This window comes from Palaemon carinicauda, chromosome 1 (genome assembly GCF_036898095.1).
Source record: "Palaemon carinicauda isolate YSFRI2023 chromosome 1, ASM3689809v2, whole genome shotgun sequence".
In the NCBI taxonomy this organism is placed as follows: domain Eukaryota; kingdom Metazoa; phylum Arthropoda; class Malacostraca; order Decapoda; family Palaemonidae; genus Palaemon; species Palaemon carinicauda.
In genome coordinates this window covers 111546777-111569175 of record NC_090725.1, presented here as the reverse complement: position 1 = coordinate 111569175, position 22399 = coordinate 111546777, and the positions used below count along the sequence as shown (strand labels likewise).

At 43.6% G+C, this 22399-nt stretch overlaps 1 protein-coding gene across 1 annotated transcript in view; it reads left to right on the top strand.

Moving 5' to 3' along the window:
- The window catches only part of LOC137650926 (uncharacterized), a 144421-nt gene that overhangs the window by 39449 nt on the left and 82573 nt on the right, over window positions 1-22399 (top strand). The window contains exons 4-7 of the mRNA XM_068384073.1: window positions 686-742; window positions 952-1053; window positions 15773-15916; window positions 18962-19167. Coding sequence (XP_068240174.1) covers window positions 686-742; window positions 952-1053; window positions 15773-15916; window positions 18962-19167 — 509 coding nt within the window. The remainder of the gene's footprint in view (window positions 1-685; window positions 743-951; window positions 1054-15772; window positions 15917-18961; window positions 19168-22399) is intronic.

Sequence of the window (22399 nt, the reverse complement as noted above, 5' to 3'; positions counted from 1 at the left end):
CAACTTACAAACATTTAGAGATATAAACACAAATCCAACAGAAATTATAAATCTCAGATATTGTATCTAAAATTCATAATGAAATACTGTAATAATATAATTTAATGCAGTAAGCGAGACGACATTTGTAATGTGAAACGGGACGACCTGTTGACTTTATAGCTGAAAATCGTAAGCATAAGAGTTAGGTGAAGCTTACCCTTTGCCAAAATTAAACATTTGACCTGAAAATAATTCAACTTACAAACAATTTGACTTATACACAGCTTCTTGAAACCTATTTAGTTTGTAAGTTGAGGACTCTCTATACTTAAATTACTCATATGCTTCATCTCCATTAGAATAAAAATTTTACGAGTTTTCTATGTGAGTAGATTTGCTGTTAAAATCTGTACGATATTGCAGTTTTCATACTACACTGTGATATGGTTTACAAATGCTCTACATGACTAGCTGATTGTACCTGTTCAAGTTTTACCTTTGACCCTTAATGTAACCTTTTGAATCAAGTTAATTTATATTGGTAGTGAAGTATGTTATCAAAAGTTTTATGTTCTGTAGCTTTTCTCTTTTAATTACGAAAAACAACTTCGGAATATTACAACGTTTTAATTACCTAGGACAGTTGAAAGCCCAAATACAGTATACTGTATTGATATAAACTGAAGATGTATTGATCTTCTAGCTGGTGATAAGAGGGAAGGCTCCAGATGGTCCAATAAAAATTAAAATCAAACATGAGGTAAGACCTTTTGATTTTAAATTTTTTTCCTCATCAAAAATCATATTTTATTTCTTACAACCTAAACTTGAAGATTGAATTCTATCTTACACACATGATATTTTCTGAAAGAAATTGGATTTCATGTAATGTATTACTGTATTTTAAAAATTTTGACATTAAGCTTTGGACGTACAATCCTATTATTACGGTATTTTGGTTTCCAACAGACAAGAAAGGTGGCAGAACTAAGTCTCTTCCATGAACAGGTCAAAGGCACGTCAGAACATAATGTCACTGATCTTGCTTTAACATTTTCCTTACCTGATTATGTGAGTATTTTCATTTTGTTCTTTTCGTTGCTGTGCATCAGGCAAGGAAATAGAATGCTACCTGAGAGACTAAGATTTAATTTAACTTAAAGAGTATAGTAGTTATAAGTATTTCATTCTTGATTTTTATAGCTTTTACAGTTTAAGTTTTTTACTTATGTTATATTTCTTCCTATTTTGAATGTTTATCCCAAAGCAATTTAGACATTTCTGTATGTACATTTGACACTTATCAGCTGGCTTGTATAGGCTTTGGGTATTTTTAGGGTTGTGTATCAAGGTGCAAAGCACTAACCCAGTGTGTATAAGGGAGACCCACGGGTTCAATTTGTATTGAACCTATCACAGAACCTCCAATGCTGAATTCGTCTGCTGGCCTCCTGACTAGTACAGTGTTAATGCATTTGCCTAGCATTTGTGTGGCAGCAGATTGATGAGTTTAAGCTCTTTATTGGTGAGGATACTGCTGTGGTTGGGCATCACAGTTGAGTGTTGGGCTTGCCCGCCTGACGTTCTGGTACTCGTCTCTTCATATGATACCAGAAATGAAACACCTTTACCTTTAACTGATGCCATATCACCCACTGAGAACCCTTACTAATTCTGAAGACATTGCTTACCCAGGCATTTGTTTTCAAAGTCAAGTTCTTGAGATTTGTACCTGTGCTTGTGTACAGTTAATTAGGTTCTGAATTAATCATTTACCCAATTCTAGCACCAGGTGATAGTGTTAATACTTGAAGTAATCGAGACAAAAATACAAATCCATGTTAAACAACTTATTAAGATTTTCTATAAAGTAAAAAAATATATCTTGATTAACCATAAATCTTACGATTGCAAATAAGATGTTTGGTATCCTTGCCACCAGCCACTAGGCTTCCTACCTCTCAAATAACTAAGACCTAAACAAAATGTGAAAATAATCAACATCCAACAAGATCAAATTGAATGTGAGGAGTTATAAGAGAAAATCTGATAAACAAAAATCGTCAAGGATTTTGCTGAAAATAATATGTACAGTAATCTCTTGGCTATCACAGTTATTTTGGAGGGGTTGCACAATATGTGAGATCATAAGTTAATGAGTATATACTTTATTACTGTAATTTGCTTTATTAATTTTTAGGCCCCAAAATTACTATATAAAAAATAATTCTCTATCTACCATAGGACTTCCCCCAATTTTTGGGGTTAGCCGACATTAAAAGAAACAAAGGGGTGATTTTTTTTTTCATTGTTCCTCTTTGCCTGACGAGGGACTCAGCCAGGTTTGTTTAGCACTGCTAGGGTGCCATAGCCTTCCCACCCCCTGTTTTCCACCACAAATGAAGCTTCAGATGCTGACTCTCTTGCAGCCGCTACCCGATCTGTCACCTTAAGGTGACCCAAGGTAACAGCAGGGCCTATTGGAACTGCTCCACAATCCCTTGCCATTCATTTCTACTCCTAGCACACTCTTTTGCCTCTCACATCTATCTATGAAAACTATAAAACTTATCTGACCCCAGAAATCCGTGATATAGAGAGTATTAAGTAATATCGGTTTACAAGGAGACGGAGCTTCACCTCATACTTTGCCTAAATAAAGATCTGGAAGGCTTTGTAAAGAAGCTGGCATAGCAACTAGACCACAGCTGCTGTGGCCATCTCAAAACCCCCTGTAGTTCCCACTTCTAAAGAGTCTGACATGCACTAAACTCAGCTACTTGAAAGGCGTCTGGGACTACTGTATAATTAGAATTAAGGTGCTTCCATTCAAGGTATCATCAACGCCTCCATGGAAATTACTCGACGTATCTTTTTGTAAATACTTTATTGGAGTTAAGAAGAATATGACTGACTTAGAATCCAGGTCTCTTTTTATGGAACATGTTGCAGAACATAGGGGATTGACTTTTATATATACTGATGGCTCCAAATCTGATGCTGGCGTTGGATTTGGAGTACTGTACATAGTAATGATTTTAATTGTAGAGGTGCACTTCTTATAACAGCTTCCATATTTACTGCCGAACTGTATGGCATACTAACCGCTATTGAGAAAATAGCTTTGGAAAATGAGGGTAATTTTACAATTTTTAGTGATGCAAGGAGTGTTCTTCAAGCTTTAGAAGTTTTTAATTCTAGTAACCTTATAGTTTTAAAGATTTTAGAATGGCTTTATAATATTGGACGGAGAGGTATAACAGGTAAATTTTGTTGGGCTCCAGCACATGTAGGTGTGTCTGGGAATAAGAAGGCAGATTTACTGGCGATGAGTGCGGCATCCGAGTTGCTACCAAGGAGGTATCCCATTCCCTGTAATGATTTCCTACCTTACATCAAGAAAATGGTTTGCAATAAATGGCAACAGCACTGGGATAGTGAAGATGGCAATAAAATGAGGGAAGTAACAAATATCATATCACATTGGAGGCATGATATGATGCCTCGAAAATGGGAGACGACTCTTTGGCGTCTCCGTATTGGTCACACACGGTTGACACACGAGTTTCTGCTGAAGGGCCAACACCAACCATATTGCGAGGATTGTTTAGTACATTTAACAGTGAGGCATTTGTTGACTGAATGCCCTAATTTTACTAACTTAAGAAATAGATATCTGTTTGAGGCTCGAGGTGAGGATGGCAGGTTCATCCTTGCCAAGATTCTTGGACATGATGTGTCCTACTATGCGAGCGGAATTTTTAGATTTATTTCAGAAGCAGGTCTTCTGAAAACTATTTAACTATTATAATGACTTCTTAACTTTTATGGTTTTAATTGAATTCTCTTTTATTTTTCATATATAATAAATGCTATCGGCGTCAATGACCTTAGATGTCAGGATGCCAGAAAACTTTCAATCAATCAATCAATCAACCATCCTTATCAATGTCAAAGATAGCTCTGTCATATTTTATCAGGCTCTTGATAAGAGAGGCTCACGCTCACTGCGGTGAGGCAGACCTCAAGCTGCTGAAAGGGAAGACACACGAAGTCAGAGCTGTGGCAACTTCTGTAGCTTTCAAGCAGAATCGATCTTTACAGAGCATTATGGACACAACCTTTTGTCGGAGTAAATCTGTGTTCGCCTCACATTATTTAAAACGTGTCCAGACTCTTTACGAGGACTGCTACACTTTGGGACCATTCGTAGTAGCGAATGCAGTAGTGGGTGAAAGCTCTACCACTACATTCCCCTAATCCTAATACCTTTTTTTAAACACAAGACTTACCTGGTGGTTATATATATAGCTTACGTCCCTGGCGTCACGGCAGAAAAATTCAAAACTCGCGCCAATCGCCGATTGGATAGCCAGGTGTGCTACCGCGCCTCTGGCGAGGTACCCAGAAACCATTCCATTGGTATTCATATCTTCCCTGCCGGCGCTAGCGGTAACATTGGTTGGATATTCTCCTCGCTTTTTGACTGATTATTGCTGTCCCTTTGGTAAAGTACAATAATTCTGGTTTTTTGACTCTCGCTTGATTGGTTTTTCATTTGGATACTCTAGTTATAAGTTTGGATATTGATTTTTTTACCCTTGCTTGTATTTTATCTCTCTTTCAAAGTTCAAAATGGCCACCCCCTCTAGTGGTTTTAGGGTGTGTGCTAGTGGGTGTAAGACCCGTTTATCAAAGGCCTCCATTGATCCTCATTCATTATGTATTAAATGTAGGGGTAAAGTTTGCAAACTTGATGATAGGTGTAACGAATGCCTTATTTTGTCTGATCATGGGTGGCTGAATTTCGATCGCTACTGTAGTAGGAAAAAATACCCTAATTGATTACTGTAGTTCCAATTTGAGCGTCCCACTTCTTGGCTAAGAATACCTCATGATACACTTTTAGGTCTTTGAACCCTTCAAACTTATTAGGGTATCCTCTCAGAAAGGGACTACTCTTTGGGCAAGGTGAAGTCACCCTTACGAAGCACCTCCTTCATAGACTCGCATTTTAATTTTGTCATTTTTGCCAGAAGGACCACCACCATTTAATCTGAAGGAACAGAAGAAGCGGCACCACTATAGAATCTAGCAACAGCTGGGAACCCGAAGGCCCAGCTACAGCTGGATCCCTGGGCTGGAATGTGGAAGAGTCAGAAGACAGGTTATCTGTACCTGGCAGAACCACACTAAAAGCGGGTTAACTATAAAGGGAGCGAATGGAAGCCTCCACTATTCTAGCTAACAGAGAGGCATCTACTGGGAGTGCCAGGACTGGTACCGTGCATAGTTGAACCCTGAACTGTATCCAACTTAGGCAGAGGCACGATCTTCAGGCTATCCCCAGAGGCTCCTCTGAAGGACCCAGCAATAAGGCCTCCTCCTCTGTCTGGTTTAGGTCATCATCCGATCCAAAGTCAACAACCTGGAAAGGGGCCTGGTCCACTAAGGCCCCATTTCCAAAACCCCTAACTGCTGAATATTGGATATCAATTAGTACTTGAAGGTCCTTACTGGATAGATACTCAGCAGAAATCGCAGTCTTAGAAGATCCTTTTAAATACACAGAATGGAGAGAAAGGGCATTGACTCAATTATGGGCTGCCTCAGGATCCTTATTCTGAGCAGCACTAACCCACTCCAAACAAATGGAACAGCAGAACATCCGCTATGCACCCAACAACACTCGTGACCCCCTCTAGGGTTAGCCGGGTTATAACATCCTCCTTGGATGCAGTTAGGATACATTTTATACATCTGTAATGGAAATAATTTTTATGAAAACACATTACAGTATAGCAGAACCCATGCTATAGACCTTATATTTTGAATATGGTTTGTTTTTCTCTTTTGTTTTAAAAACATTTTGAAAGAGATTTACTATTCTCTCTCTCTCTCTCTCTCTCTCTCTCTCTCTCTCTCTCTCTCTCTCTCTCTCTCTCTCTCTCTCTCTCTCTCTCATAAAGAGATAATTCATATACAGAAACAAAGACACTGTACTATAGCTGTACACATCACTAGGAAGACCCCATCTAGAATAAGGAGTACAATTCTGATCCAAGTACAGTATTCAGAAGTATATAGATAGACTGGAAGCAGTACAAGCTAGGGCCACCAAACTAGTTCTAACTCTAAGGCAATTTAGATATAGTCGTAGGATGGAACGTTTAAACTTATTTGATCTACAAACTTGACGACCAAGGGGACAGATAATAAAGGCATTCAAAATTCTCAAAGGAATAACAAATGTAGATTACAACAATCTATTCACACTTAGCACAAATCAGTAGAGAGGTACTAGACACAAACTGGAATTAAAAAGATACAATACCACTTAATGTGACAATTTCTTTACTTACAAAATAGCAAATACTTGGAATAGACTTCCAGCAGATGCAGTAAACAATAACATGGTAAACGAGTTCAAGAATAAGTTAGACAAGATCATAAGAACTCTCTAAATGCTTAACTAAATCGCTCTACTAAAGAGTAAATGGAGTCCCCACAGATGGACTAAGAATTCTTAGACATTCAAAATCCTTGTAACACACACACACACACACACTCTCTCTCTCTCTCTCTCTCTCTCTCTCTCTCTCTCTCTCTCTCTCTCTCTCTCTCTCTCTCTCTCTCTCTCTCTCTCTCTCTCTCAATTAAGTATGATTATAACCTGGATATATGAAGGATATTGAAAATTATACAAACTGCATTGTATACCTCGAACTCTTTTAATACAATATCTTTTTTATTGGTGTGCTTACATGGTAGCAAGTAAAGGAGAGTCTCTGTTAGTATTATTATTATTACTAGCTAAGTTACAACCTTAGTTGGAAAAGCTGGATGCTATAAGCCAAAGGGATTCAACAGGAAAGTAACCCTGTAAGGAGAGGAAATAAGGAAACAGATAGAATAGTGTGACTGAGTGTACCCTCAAGCAAGAAAACTCTAATCCAAGCAGCACAAGGCCATGTTACTTAGCTAAAGAGTCTTTTCTACCCTTACCAAGTGGAAAATACTTGGTGAACAATTACAGTGCAGTTGTTAATCCCTTGAGAGAAGAATTCTCTGTTTAGTTTAGTGTTGTCAGGTGTACAATAAATGAGAAGAATGTGTGAATAATAGGCCAGACAATTTAGTGTATGTGTAGGTACAGAAAAAATGAGCCATAACCAGAGAGTAATCAAATGTTGTAATATCTGGCTAGTTAAAGGACCCAATAACTCTAGCGGTAGTATCTCATTGGGAGGCTGGTTCCTTGACAAACCTGCAAAATACTTTCATTAATCCTCAGATGTATTTTATTGCAAAATTTGTAAAGGACAGCACTATGTAACCAATATTTTGCATGTTCAGTTCTAATTTAATGTTTGAGTATGTACTCTGTATTCTAATTACATATTTGTTCCGTAACTGAAATACAAACCTTAGCTAGTTACATGGGGTAATTACTTCGGCGTAGCTGAATGACGAGCCATAAGAATTTTAACGAGGGTTTACTACCCCACCGCTGGTTAGTGGGGGGGGGGTAGGGAGGGATAGCTTGCTACCCCTCCCCCCTCACACACACAGTGAGTGCTTCACTTTGCTTTTGGCCCGGAGAGACGACAGACCTGTCTGCGCTCTCCTCCGTTTTTGACTGCCATAATTTGTTTTGCTTTTTCTTTCAGTGTGTGTTTGAAGTTGGCCTCTATTCTTTCATCTTGCGTACGTGCCCTGGACAAGCCGGCCGCCCTTGTGGTACCTTTATGTCGGCCTTGGACACCGATCCTCACTCCTTATACCCTCAGTGTAGGGGCCAACGGTGTGATAGGACTAACATATGTATTGATTGTAGGGAGTGGTCTTCCTCCCAGTGGGAGAGGTTTGCCCGGCGCCGCAAGAAGAAGGCTAAAAGGGATATTTCTCCTTCAGAGGCTTCTTTTAAGAGAGAAAATTCCAAGACTTCTTCCGTAGCCCTTTCCTCCTCCGAAGCTCCCACTGGAGCGGTCTCTTCCGAGAGGCCGGCGAGTGGTAGCGTAGACCGTATTGCTGTTGACCGATCCCGGGGTGCGGGAGAGGTAGATGCCTCCCATAGCGAGGCAGCTGCCCCTCCTCCCCCGGAGGAGAATTTCAATATTGATATGTCTGTTAATAACAATGATTTATTACAGCTTTAGGCTTCCTTGGGGCTTCAGGGTTCGCCCTCCAGGGAAGCCCTGTTTGACATGATCAAACTGGGTGCAGCTGTTAAACAATCGCCGACGACAGCAGGGATAGATCCTCTGTCGGTCGTTGACGTTGTTGTAATAGAGGCATTGAGTGTTTCTGCTCAAACTCCTGTGCTTGTTGTTGCTGAGGTAGCTGAAGGGTTAGGTTCCCCCTCCGAACATCCTTCGAGGGAGGAATTAAGTCCTACGGTCTCTTCTGCCGGTGATTCTCCCCCCCCCGGGGGAGTTCACTAACAGAGACTCCTCTGCGGAGGCCCTACGGCCCCTCGTGGGCGTATAAAGCGGAAGGCTCGTCCTCCCCTTCGCTGTAGAGGCCTTCCTTCTCACAAGGGAGTTAGGAGGCGCCTCTTCGGCTCGTCATCCTCGCAGTCCTCTGCGGAGGAGACAACTCGCCGATCACCGTTCCTGCCAGCTACCACCTTAGACCTCTCCAGGGATCGTTCGCGATCCCCGTTGGAGGATGGTCGTCCTTCGGGACTTTGTATCCAGTCACCCTCCAGACATGCTGACCAGCCATCTCCTTTCAAGGATGATGCGCGCTACGTGCCATCTAAACCTGTCATTGCGCAGGCACCGGTCCCTTCGGGGCAAAAGGATAATGAGCGCAAAACTGCGCATCAAACCCTTGCGCGCCAGGTTATACCTGCACGCCCTTCTGCTGTTCCCGCTGAGCCTGATTTAGCGCCACGGTGCTCACCTGCGCGCGTGCGCTCAAATGTTCCAGTTACGCGTCAGGGTTTCCCTGCGCGCCCGCAACCTTCGGCACGCCCGTGCCCATCAGCAGTTCCTGAAATAGCGCTCCCGCGCCCACCTGCGCCTGGCACCTAAGTTAGCGCACAGGTGCTCACAGGTGTCTCTAGACCCCCAACACTCTTATAATACTAAGAGTGATGCGCGCCAACCTCGCGCTGTTCCTGTTATAGCGCAAACGCACCAGCGCGCCTCTACATCACAGCGCGCAGTCTAGGAGGTTCCCAAGATAGCGCACGAGAGCTCACGGGTTCCCCTTGACTCTCTGCTAACTGCGAGCAATATAAAAACTGCGCACAATGTTCCAGTAGCGCGCAAGGTTCCAGCTGCGCGCCCAGTTCCAGTTGCGCGCGATGTGCGCCCAACCCAACAGCGCACAGCTACACGGTCAGTTCCTGCTGCGCGCCCATCGCAACAGCGCACACCTGTGCGCCCACATCCTGATGCGCGCCCGGCGATCTCATGATCGCCTAAGGCACCTGCGCATGCTGCGCGCCCGGCTATCTCACGATCGCCTAAGGCAACTGCACAACCTGCGCACCTCTCGTCTGCGCGCCAACGCGCAAACTCGCCCTCGCGCTATCACCAGGCTGCGCAATCACACCCACGCCCGGTCGTGACAGACACGTGCCAGCATGCTACTGCGCACTCACGCTCATCAGTAGCCCATCAGCCCACTGCGCGCCCTCGCATCCAGCCTTCTACCCCGCATAAGATAGCTCCTGTGCGCCACACGCCCGCGCCCACGCGCCCGCGCCCTTTCCTGCGCGCCCACGCGCCCGCGCCCTTTCCTGTGCCCCCACGCGCCCGCGCCCTTTCCTGTGCCCCCACGCGCCCGCGCCCTTTCCTGTGCCCCCACGCGCCCTCGACCTCGCACGCCCACGCTCACGCGCGAGCGCAAATATCCTGCTGCGCCTGATTCATTTACGCACAATCCAGAACAGGGCTTTTCACGCGATCACAGCATGATCGGCGCACCGATCGCCAACGCGATCACGCCCGAGTTACATCAGGGATACAGGCAGACAGGTCATCCTCGCGCTCCCGTCCCCTCAAGCGCAGAATAGCGCGCTCGCCGGAGGAGGGAAGGTTTCCGGACAGGTCTAAGGACCCTTCTTCTTCCTTCATTGCAGATTCTCAACAGGCGAACCCTCATGTGTTGACTCCTCCAAGGGATCGAACGATCCCCTTCCCTCCAGAGGGAGTATCTGACAGCGCGCTGTCAGCCAGCAGCCCTGGTTTGGTACCATTGTCAGAGCGCTTATGCAGGCAGTGAAGCCTGTGCTTTCTGACTTGGGTCACAAATCAGTGGCAACTTCCTCCCCCCTGAAGAGGAAGAGAGGAGTCCCAGACGTGGTAACTTCTCCAAGGACTATCCTGTCTCCTCGCAAGTCCTTACGTAAGGCTCCTACCCCACCACAGACTTTCTCTCCCTCCTCTGCGGATGAGTATTACCCATCCTCAGGAGAGCCGGAAGATCCGGTCCGTTCCCCCATCGCACCAATGGGGGAAACTCCGCCGCTTCCTGAGAAGTCTCCTCGTATAGAGGTGGCGAAGGCCTTACATCCTTCATTGCTGGAGTCCTGCATCCCTCCTAGGAGGGAGCCGAAGGACTCGAAGACTGTTCCCAAGTCTTCCGCAAGGACCCGACAGGAACCAGATAGACCTTTGGAGAACGTCCGCGAGTCTCCCCAGGAAGAGCCTCTGGGGACGGGAGACTTCGCTGCCAGTCCGTCAGGAGGAGAGCACCAGGAGTCAGAACATGCATTCTGTCAAGTCCTGACCCTCATGAGGAACCTCAATGGGATTCCAGACCCAGAGATTCCCCCTCGTGAAGGGAAAGATATGGTCCTGGACCGAATCTACGGCACCCAGAAACCCTCTAGGGCCAGTGCAGCTTTGCCCTGGTCTCGGGATGAAGAGTGCCAGAGACAAGGTCGAGGGCCAGCTCTCTGAGCTTGCCTCCTCCAATAGATCCAGTGCCGGTAACAAGCTCCTCCCTCCTCCTCTAGTACATCAGAGGAGGTACTTTGAAATCCTAGAGGAGACTTGTTTGAGTCTTCCAGTACACCATTCGGTGGAAGAACTCACTGGGGGAGTCCCTCTTGAGAGACTCTCCAACCGGCAATTTCCTATTCTGCAACTGAGATCCTAAGCCAGGAGAAAGTTGCGAAGTGTGCCATGCCGGCAACTTCGTGGCTGGACATCTGGCTGGGATCTCTGGGCATCCTGGTACGTTCTGAGGACCTGTCCAAAGAAAGTACCAGGAAGGCACTGGAGACATTCTTACTCTCAGGCATGCGAACCATTGAGTTTCTGGCCCATCAAGTCTCGAGCTTGTGGGCCAACACGATTCTCAAGCGTCGGGACCCAGTGGCTGAGAGGTTCCACCAGAAGGTCCCCAGTTCTGATGTTAGCAGGCTCAGACACTCTTCCGTTCTCGGTAAGAGCTTGTTTGAGCCAAAGGACGTGGAGCTAGCCGCTGAGAGGTGGAGGAAGTCCAATCAGGATTCCCTCATCCACAAGGCCCTGACATCGAGGCCTTACAAACCTCCAGCAGCTCAGCAACCCCGTCCAGCTAAGGACACTAGGAAGACAACGATAACGGCAGCGAAGCAGGTGTCTAAGCCCTTTCCTGCCAAGGGCAGAAGGGGCAAGAAGTCCTCCAGGGGAGGAGGTAAAAATACTAGAGGGAACGGCCGAGGCCGTAAACGCTAGGATTGGCAGTCCCCCTGCATGTCCACCAGTGGGGGGATGCCTACAAAGTTGCGCGACAAGGTGGCAGCAACTCGGGGCAGATACCTTGACGATTTCCGTAATGGGTCAGGGTTATCGCGTCCCGTACATCTCATGTCTACCTCCCCTGACAGCGAATCCAGTGTCATTGAGCTCCCTTACCATGGGATCGGTAAAGGGACAGGCCCTCCAGGCAGAAGTCCAGACCATGTTGAAGAAGGACGCTCTTCAAGAGGTTGTGGACGGGTCCCCAGGCTTCTACAGTCGACTCTTTCTTGTGAGAAGGGCGTCTGGTGGCTGGAGACCAGTCATCGACCTCTCGACACTGAACGGGTTTGTCAAACAGACTCCGTTCAGTATGGAGACGGCAGACACGGTCAGGCTTGCAGTGAGACCACAAGACTTCATGTGCACACTGGACCTGAAGGACGCGTACTTCCAGATCCCAGTCCACCCGTCTTCAAGGAAGTACTTAAGATTTTGCCTAGACGACAAGATCTACCAGTTCAAGGTGCTGTCCTTCGGTCTCTCCACAGCACCCCAAGTGTTCACCAAGGTGTTCACCCTGATTTCATCATGGGCTCACAGGATCGGCATCCGTCTCCTCCGTTATCTGGACGACTGGCTGATCCTAGCAGACTCGAAGGCAACCCTTCTTCGCCACCGAGACAAGCTTCTCGAACTTTGCCAAGATCTAGGGATCATGGTAAACCTCGAGAAGTCCTCTCTGCAGCCCTGTCAGAGACTGGTATACCTAAGCATGGTCATAGACACCAATCTCCACAAAGCCTTCCCATCAGACGACAGGATAGCAAAGCTGAGGAAGGTCGCGAGACCTTTCCTCACACGAGAAGAACGTGGTTACGTCTCCTCGGCCATCTCTCCTCCCTGGCCCGTCTGGTTCCCAACAGTTGCCTCAGAATGAGATCTCTCCAGTGGCGACTCAAGTTGCGGTGGAATCAAGGACACGATTCCCTGGACACCTTGATCACTATGGGACAACCGGAACAGACGGATCTTCAGAGGTGGGTGACAGACGAGAACCTACGAAGGGGAGTGGATCTTCTCGTCCTCCAACCGGATTTGATGTTGTTTTCGGACGCATCAAAGAAAGGGTGGGGGGCCCAAGTTCTGAACCACAGGACCTCAGGCCTGTGGTCAGAATCAGAAAAGCACCTTCACATAAACCTGCTAGAAATGAAGGCCGTGTTCCTGGCACTTCAGAAGTTCCACCAAGTCCTGGCGGGCCACTCGGTGGTAGTGATGAGCGACAACACCACAGTGGTGGCTTATATCAACAAGCAGGGAGGTACCTTTTCAGAACGGCTATCCCATCTTGCAGTAGAGACACTGAGATGGTCCAAAGTCCACTCGATCACACTAGCAGCTCGCTTCATTCCGGGCAAAAGGAATGTGCTCGCCGACAGTCTGAGAAGAGCGACACAGATAGTGAGTACCGAGTGGTCGTTGGATCCTCAAGTAGCCAACAAAGTCCTGACTTTGTGGGGTTCCCCGACTGTGGATCTGTTCGCTACAGCGCTGAACTACAAGCACCCGCTGTACTGCTCCCCAGTCCCGGATCCCAAGGCTCTCTGGCAAGATGCCTTCCAACAACGGTGGGACAACATCGATGTGTACGCCTTTCCCCCGTTCTGTCTGATGAGGAGAGTACTCAACAAGACCAGAATATCGGTCAACCTGTCAATGACCCTCATAGCTCCGCTATGGCATCACACAGATTGGTTCCCAGACCTTCTGCAACTCCTTACGGAGCTCCCAAGTGAACTCCCTCCACGTCACGAGCTACTCAAACAACCACATGCCAACATCTTCCACAAAGCTGTAGCTTTGCTTCGACTTCACGCCTGGAGACTATCCAGCATCTCCTCGAAGAGAGGATTTTCGCAACAAGTTGCGAACAGGATGTCTGGACATCTGCGCAAGTCATCCGGAGGGGTCTACCAGGCGAAGTGGCGAGTTTTCTGTGGTTGGTGTCGTGGAAGGGGTATCTCTCCACTCGATGCCACTATTCCAGCTATAGCGGAGTTCCTCGTGTATTTGCGGGAGGAAATGCGCCTTTCAGTCTCGGCAGTGAAAGGCTATCGCTCAGCCTTAAGTGTAGCCTTCAGGCTCAAAGGAATGGACATTTCTTCCTCGCTTGAACTTTCTCTTCTCATACGAAGCTATGAACTTACCTGCCCTCAGTCGGAAGTGAGACCCCCCTCCTTGGAACGTGGTTCGAGTTCTCAGGTCTCTAAAGAGACCTCCCTACGAACCACTACGCCAGGCTTCAGATCGCCACCTTACTTGGAAGACGGTGTTCCTACTAGCTTTGGCCTCGGCCAAGCGAGTCAGCGAAATACATGGTCTCTCATATAACATCGCCCATTCAAGGGGATGGGGGGAGGTAACGTTCAGGTTCGTCCCTGAGTTTGTTGCCAAGAGTCAGAACCCGGGAGTGCCGGACCCTCGGTTCGACTCTTTCCAGGTTTCGAGTCTCCGTTCTGTAACAGATGACCCAGACCATCTCCTACTTTGCCCAGTAAGGAGTCTGAGGTTGTATCTTAAGAGAACAGCTGTAGTTCGTCCCCAGGTTCTAGCCTTGTTCGTGAGCACTGGGAAAACGAAGAGAAGGGTCACCAGGAATACCATCTCAGCCTGGATTTGCAAGGTAATACACCTGGCCTTGAATCCTGACCCTTCTCCGTCACGTCGCCCTAGAGCGCATGATGTCAGGGGCATAGCTACGTCCCTGGCCTTCAAGAAGAATTATTCAGTGACGCAGGTCCTGCAAGCTGGGGTGTGGAAGCGTCAGACCACCTTCACAGCCCACTACCTGCAAGACGTGACCCACAGGAGGCTTGATACGTTTTCTATCGGCCCTGTGGTGGCTGCACAACAGCTGGTCTAAACCTCAAGCTCCTTAATGGACAAGTAGCAGAAAGTTGAGGGCATTGTTACCTGGTTTTAGTCTGCATGAATGAAAAGGTATGTCTGGCCTTTATTCTTTTCTTCATCCTCTCCTCCCTTGGAGAAACCAGCCTCCTGGGTTCTCTGCACAGCTGACCTCGAACCACTGCAGGTAAACCATGTTTCCTTGTGTTCCTAGTATTAAGTGTAATACTGTCATGTCCCCATACCCTGACGAGGTGGTATTGGGATAGTCCTAGCCTAGATTTCCATCTGAGGAACTCCAAGTCAACTTCCTAGGACGAGTCACTTTTCACCTTCGCACACACCTTACGTAGGCCGCAGCAGTTTCACAGCTGCTAGCGAGGAGCAGGGATTCCGTATTGTCTGAGTACGTAGACCGAATATGGAGTCCCCGGGCAAGTCAAAGCCAGCATGGCAGGGACTTACCACCCTTCCTAAGGGTTGAGTCACCCCATGTAAATAGCGTGGTTTGTATTTCAGTTACGGAACAAATGACAAATTCGTAGATAATTTGTATTTTTCCTAACTATACAAACCTTAGCTATTTACACATATTTGCCCACCAGCCCTGTCCCCCGGGATAAGTCCTACCTCTAAGCAAAGTGAAGCACTCACTGTGTGTGTGAGGGGGGAGGGGTAGCAAGCTACCCCTCCCCACCCCCCCACCCCCCCTGCTAACCAGTGGTAAGGTAGTAAACCCTCGCTAAAATTCTTATGGCTCGTCATTCAGCTACGCCGAAGTAATTACCCCATGTAAATAGCTAAGGTCTGTATAGTTAGGAAAAATATAAATTATCTACGAATTTGTCATATTTTCATTGTAATGATTTTTTTTTAAACATTTCCTTATATGTGTAACATCTATGTCATAAGACTGATATGCTTCCACATCAAGTTTATTATCAATTGGAAAGAGCAAGTGAACGGAAAATAATCTCAAGTATTTGCACATAATTGTGTTTCATAAGTTCAATTCCTATCATCGGTGCTGTGTAAAACATGGAAAATGAGGCCTTGTACACACTTGAAACGATACATTAGCTCTTAAGTATTTCCTATAAAATACCTTCAATTCCTAATTTGATTGTATTATTATATATATGTAATGTGATATGTCATTGGAAACTAATTACAGTTGTATTTTCCTTCCCATTTTTCAGTCTGCTGGGGACTGGTTGGTGCTGAAAATGTGTTCAAAACGAAGGTTCAGTCGTTTGCTCAAATTTTTAGGACAAGGCAACTTTTGGTGCATGACTTATCTTTATGAACTCTTCGATATTAAAACTGAGGGTACGATTGTAAAGGTAAGTTGTTTTATTCTTTTGTTGTTACTGATATTTACATTGAAGTATCAGTTGTATGTTGTACTTTTATCGAAAATATGAAACTTAACAACTCTTAGAAATCACACTTATTGATACAAAATGCAAACTATTACATAACAAAAACTATAGGGGCACTCGGTAAAACGCAGACCTCTGCCGCGGCAGCCTATTGCTTTACTTTTTGCTCAACCTTGACCTTGTCCTTTGACCGTAACATGTATTAATTGGTATGGATTTTCATACACTCAAATATGAACCAAGTTTGAAGTCTCTGTGACAACAATGTCCAAAGTTATGATTGATTACATGAATTGGATATTTTGCTTGACCATGACCTTGACCTATGACCTTGTCCTTCCAAAATTAATAATTTCCAGTTTTCTACATAACAGTTAATCCCTGCAAGTTTCATTACTCTACGATTAAAATTGTGACCAGGAAGCTGTTCACAAAGAAACACACAAACAAGGGTGAAAACATAACCTCCTTCAAACTTCGTTGGTGGGGGTAATTATTTGACGATAGGGAAACCCTTCAGTATTTGGAAGGTTCGGATGTAATATCATCCATTAAAATCTTTTTAAGCATACCATTTCATCTCTTTCATTTGTCTCTTTTTGTCAGCTTTGCTGGCTTTCATCATTGCGCACTTTTTTTTTCTGTAATTTCTGGGTCCTTCCTCTACATTTATTTTAGTATGCTTGTTGTGGTAGTCTTAGGCTTGTCCTTTTATTCATATCCGGCTTAATTGTTACTTTTGTTGCTTATGAATCATGCTATAAGTATCTTTTTCAAGAACCTATGCTAGGCTGTACTGCACATCTAGTTCTGTAACACCTGTTTTTGTGTATCAAAGCCTTGATAATGAAATTAAGTTGTTGTTATTACTCTCATATACTATTTTTCCTTCATTTAAGCAGGCAACATATTGCCGTGTAGCTGATGGCAATGTCTCAACATAGACTTTATAAATGTTTGGGGTTTTAACCAAATTGCTGAATGTTTCTGCAAAAAAAAAAAAAAAAAATTCTCAAGTTTATGTAGCTGCCAGTGTCTTAAATTGATTTTCTCCAAAGATGAATCCTCGTGAGAATTGCCTATAGTGAACAGGTCATAAATGTAAATACATATTTCCATGTCATGTTTCTGAATTACGGTGTGGGTGCATTCAATCATTCCTCGGGTATGAAATTCAACAGAGTTTAAAGTTCAATTGTTTAAAGGTTCCTCATGAATGGCAGAGGTAAGGGACAGTGACAATGCCCTAGAGGCTGACCATATATACATATGATCAGCATCCAAATCCCCTCTCCACCCAAGGAGGGCTTGGCAATGGCTGCTTATGACTCAACAGGTAGACTTATAGGCTCTCCCAAATCCCTCATCCTTACCTCACAAGGATGGTGAGGTTATAGACACTGCAGGAAACTATCGAACTTGAGTGGGTCTGGAACCCCAGTCTAGCAGATTGCCAGGCAGGGTCTTTCCCAATAGGCTAACCATTTTTCAACTGAATTCTTAAAACTATACTCCATTTACAGAAATGGAGTGCCTAAAATATAGAATAATTGCATTGATCTGGAAATAGAATAGTATACAATCTAAGATAGATGTTTATAAATAGTACAATACTGTACTTGAAAATTGGGTACTCACCAGCCACATAAAGCTGAAAATTGGGTAATTACCAGCCACATTAAACTGAAAAGTGGGTACTCACCAGCCACAAAAGATGGAAAATTGGGTACCCACCAGCAACATAGAACTGAAAATTGGGTACCTACCAGCCACATAGAACTGAAAATTGGGTACTCTCTGATTGCTACTTCATGGAATGCCTAGATAATGAATCGAGGTCTACTCTCCCACAAAAAACTCCTTCAGAGGACCCAGACCTAAAGGAAACCAGAAGAGACACAATGGGTAGCATCAGTTTAGTTTTTGCCAGCTCTGATGCTGAAGAAGCCTCTCAGCTTTCTTCTTTTTGGCAAACTTCCCCCACTGTAGAGAAGGCCATAATGTGCACTTGTCTCAAGGGATGAATGCAAACAGCAAACAGTCATGCTCTCAGCAAATAACACACATCCCAATGGATCAACATCATCATCATCATCATCTCCTACGCCTATTGACGCAAAGGGCCTAGGTTAGATTTCGCCAGTAGTCTCTATCTTGAGCTTTTAATTCAATGCTTCTCCATGAATCATCTTCTACTTCTTGTTTCATAGTCCTCAGCCATGTAGTCCTGGGTCTTCCAACTCTTCTAGTGCCTTCTGGAGCCCTGTAAAACGTCTGGTGATCTAATATCTCTTGGGGAGTACGCAGGTTTAAAATCTTCCCAGGTTTACGTAAACCTGGACACAATCGCATATCAGCTCACTTCTCTGTTTTCACTGAAAACAGAATAAAAGAAAGAGTAAAACAATCAGATTTGGAGGCAGCAAGAGTACAACAGTACAGCTTGCGCCCGAAGTCTAAAGTAAGTGTTGAGCGGACTGACAGGTGGGCAGGAATTACCCGCCACTTTAACAGCTGTTCTAACTTTTCCTAAGTCATATTCTTATTGAAAAACAATGATTTGTATTCATATAGGAAAAAAAAATATAAAATTTTGTGTTCTATTTCTCTCTTTTCACTTTGATAGAAATTCTTTGAAATGAAAGCAAATCATCATTTTATGCATCGTTGGTTGTATAAGAAATATGATTTAAAATTTTGTACTGTACTATATTTTAATCATCACTCAAATGAAAATATAAAACCAGATGAAAATTCTAAAATTCATCTTAAATTGGAAAAAAATATTACTGTATTTTGCCGTAGGAAGTTTCATTTTAGACTTTAAACTTTAGAATTGTTTTATCTGTCTATTTGTGTTTTCTAGAATTGGAAAACACAAACTATTACTGTATTGTGCAGCAGGAAGTTTCATTTTATGTTTTTATTATCCATTAAGTTTTTCATGTAACAATAGTTTTTTTTTAAAGGATAACAGTTCCTTTAATTTACTTTTCATGTTTGCAGGTGTTTGAGGACGCCGGAGCTGTCGTTGAAATGACGTTGCGGGTAGTCAGAAGCCTTAGCGATACCTATGTTCCTCTGGGGGTCTTGACAGGTCCTTTTATGCCTACTGTCTTGAACCCTGAATGTTTAACCTCAATGCAAGGCATTTTAACTAATAACCATGCTGCTTCCAGCGACATATTTCTTGCGGAAAAAGCTACTCATCGGTAAGACTTCTCAGTAGTATTATTACGGTATTATTTTTATCATTACTAAGCTACAATTCTAGTAAAAAAAAAGCTGCTCTTCAGTAAGACTTATCAGTACTGTAGTATTGTTATTATTATTATTACTAACTAAGCTACAATTCTTGTGAAGAAAGCTACTCATCGGGAAGATTTATCTGTAGTATTATTATTTTTATTATTACTAGCTAAGCTACAATTATTGTGAAAAAAGCTACCCATTGGTAAGACTTCTCAGTATTATTGTTATTATTATGATTACTAGCTAAGCTACAACCCTAGTTGGAAAAGCAAGATGCTATAAGCCCAAGAGCTATAACAGGGAAAAATAACCCAGTGAGGAAAGGAAACATGGAAATAAATATACTACAAGAGAAGTAATGAAAAATTGAAATTAAATCTTTTAAGAACACTAACATTAAAATAGATCTTTCAAAATACTCTACTAAAGTTGTTCGCTGAAGCCTGATCAGAACATTTTCAATATGATTATAAAGATTAGTATTTTGTTTTTTGTGTTATTTGACATATTTTAGGCATTGGTGTGTAAGTGTAATACATAATTTTACATAATTAAATTGTTATGTTATGCGTAGGAAATCACTGCAATTATTGATATAATGTACTCAGATTTTATTGTCAAGGTAATTTGAATGCACAGCCATAAGATATACATCTTATAAAGTAGATATTTTCTTGCAATATGGAAAAAGGCTGATTCATACAGGTAGCAAATCATGAGTTTCTTCTCTTGTATATAAGATAATGCCTTGACAATGTTTTCTAGCTTCACGATGGCATAATGTATTCTTCAAGTTGAAACTTTGTGGCTGGCAAAAGGGCTCTCAAACTGGGGAATACCTCTTTCCCTAGTTGGACTCAAAATGTCTACCATTTTCCTTAGTTGGACTCAAAATGTTTACCTTTTCCCCTTGTTGGACTCAAAATGTCTTACCATTTTCCCTAGTTAGACTCATGTCTAACTATTTCCTCAAAAGGTCTAACTTTTTCCCTAGTTGGACTCAAAATGTCTAACTTTTTCCTTAGTTGTGCTCAAAATGTCTAACTTTTTCCTTAGTTGTGCTCAAAATGTCTAACTTTTTCCTTAGTTGGAATCTGTATGTCTCTAGATATTTTCTATTTTAGTGTAACTTTAACCTCCTCTATATCTTATCAGCTTTCTGCCATCTTGTTGTCCAAAATTTCTTCATCTTTTCACTGTCTTCATTATTGAGAAGAGATACCAATGGAATTGGAATTCATTTTTGAAGCCAACCATGGGAACTGTGATGATTTTCTTAACCACGCAATAATGATTGAACCTGAGAGATATTAGTATGCTATTCTTATTAATACCACAAGGGCGAAACTACTGTATCTGAAAACTTTCCCATGATCTCTATGTCCAGCTTCCCTCCTAAGGTTAGTAAGTCGAGGGTAATTGTATTCATGCAATGCTCTCAGTCCCATCAATTGGGTCAAATATTACAAAAAAATAAAACTGATTTAAATCTTTTGCCTCTTGACCTTGAGCTATCCTTTTGAATCTTGTAAGATTGTGGCCAGTGTTGATACAAGGAGATAGAAAACGGATTTTGAGCGAAGCGAAAAATCTATTTTTGGGTGAGATGGCCATGTCGTCCTGATGGAAGTTCCTATAGGGTAGCTTCCTAGGGTATGTTACAACTACGGCGATATTCCCAGAGAATTTACCTTAAGGTACAGTACCCAGAATTCTAACTCCTGGAGCGAATATCCCTAATGAAAGAACCAGGGATATCGCGAAATATCAGAGGACGTATTCTTGACACGCCACATGGCAATCTGCACCCGAACAGAGATAACACTTCGAAGGGGTCAATTGGCAAGAAAACGAAAACGAGAAAGAAAAGGGAGAGCCGTTCGCAAGGCTCTCTCTTCTCCCGTTTCGTAAGCGTGCATTGCGCCGATCCTGGCGCCATCTGTATTCCTTGTAGCGATACACAAGGTGCTACAGATACTGTATGTAGGGAGGGGACCTACAGCCCTTTCATAGAAAGGGAAGGGCGGGTCCATCAGGACGACATGGCCATCTCACCCAAAAATAGATTTTTCGCTTCGCTCAAAATCCGTTTTTTGGGCTCAAGCCATGTCGTCCTGATGGAAGTATACCAGAGCATTACTGTATCTGTGGATTCTCAAAACGTGCCGTACTCCCCGGAGGTATTTCCCCGGTCGACTAGACCTAGAGACCTAAGATGTTACCGTTATACATCTTTTCAACCTACCATAAACCATGTTAGAACTTCCTGCCCCCTACAGGGAAGAGTCCTACTAGACTCTGGAAAAGTCTCGAAGAGTACATATACCTATGTATGAATTCCAGGCAAGCCAATATAGTGGTCTCACCCTATATTAAGTAAAGCATAGTTTGTAAAGAACCACTGCGTCAATATGAAATATCGACCAGTCCTCCGCTCAATACTTGTATTGGACAAAGGTTTATATCCGCGTTGGAGGAAACTTGTAAATCCGCCACCGTCCCCTTATGGGATGGAGTCCTCCCGCTAAGGGAAAGCATAAACCAATGCAAAATTAGCTTGCATAAAGGAACAATCTATTAGAATTATCCCAGATAAATATACATAGAATGAATGCTCAATTATTACCAATAAATTGACACAGGTGAAGGAGACGCAAGGTTCTCAAGAACAAGTTTATTGACAGACAATAAATAGACAGGTTAACAACAATTATATATATATAAGAGGAGGATAACCAAAAATTTAAACATAAGTATGATAGTAAACAGAAACTTGTTTATCTGAAAGAAAAACATTAGTGCCACTTTTAACATACCGAGGTATCAAAGTCATAAAAGTCTGTATTACTAATCAGTCAAATTAGCGTTAGAAACGCTCGGCACACATGTCTGCACTTATGCTAGGTTCACCTTTGGAAGTGGAACAGTCAACGTGGGCAACCCGGTGCCCTCACACTTAGTTTGTAGCACAGTATGTAACTACACACTCACCCTGGAATTAATCGTCCCAATTAAAACCACTGTTCCTCGCAGAGTTAAACAGCAGGGTTAACGACGCAACCCACTGCTACCACAGACCTCTTTAGTTGCTCCACTTGCTTCGCATAGTGACGAAAGAACACTCTGGAAGACTTCCAGCCAGTGTATGAACGAAGATGTTCAAAATCCATACAATTAAAGAAATTTAAGGAT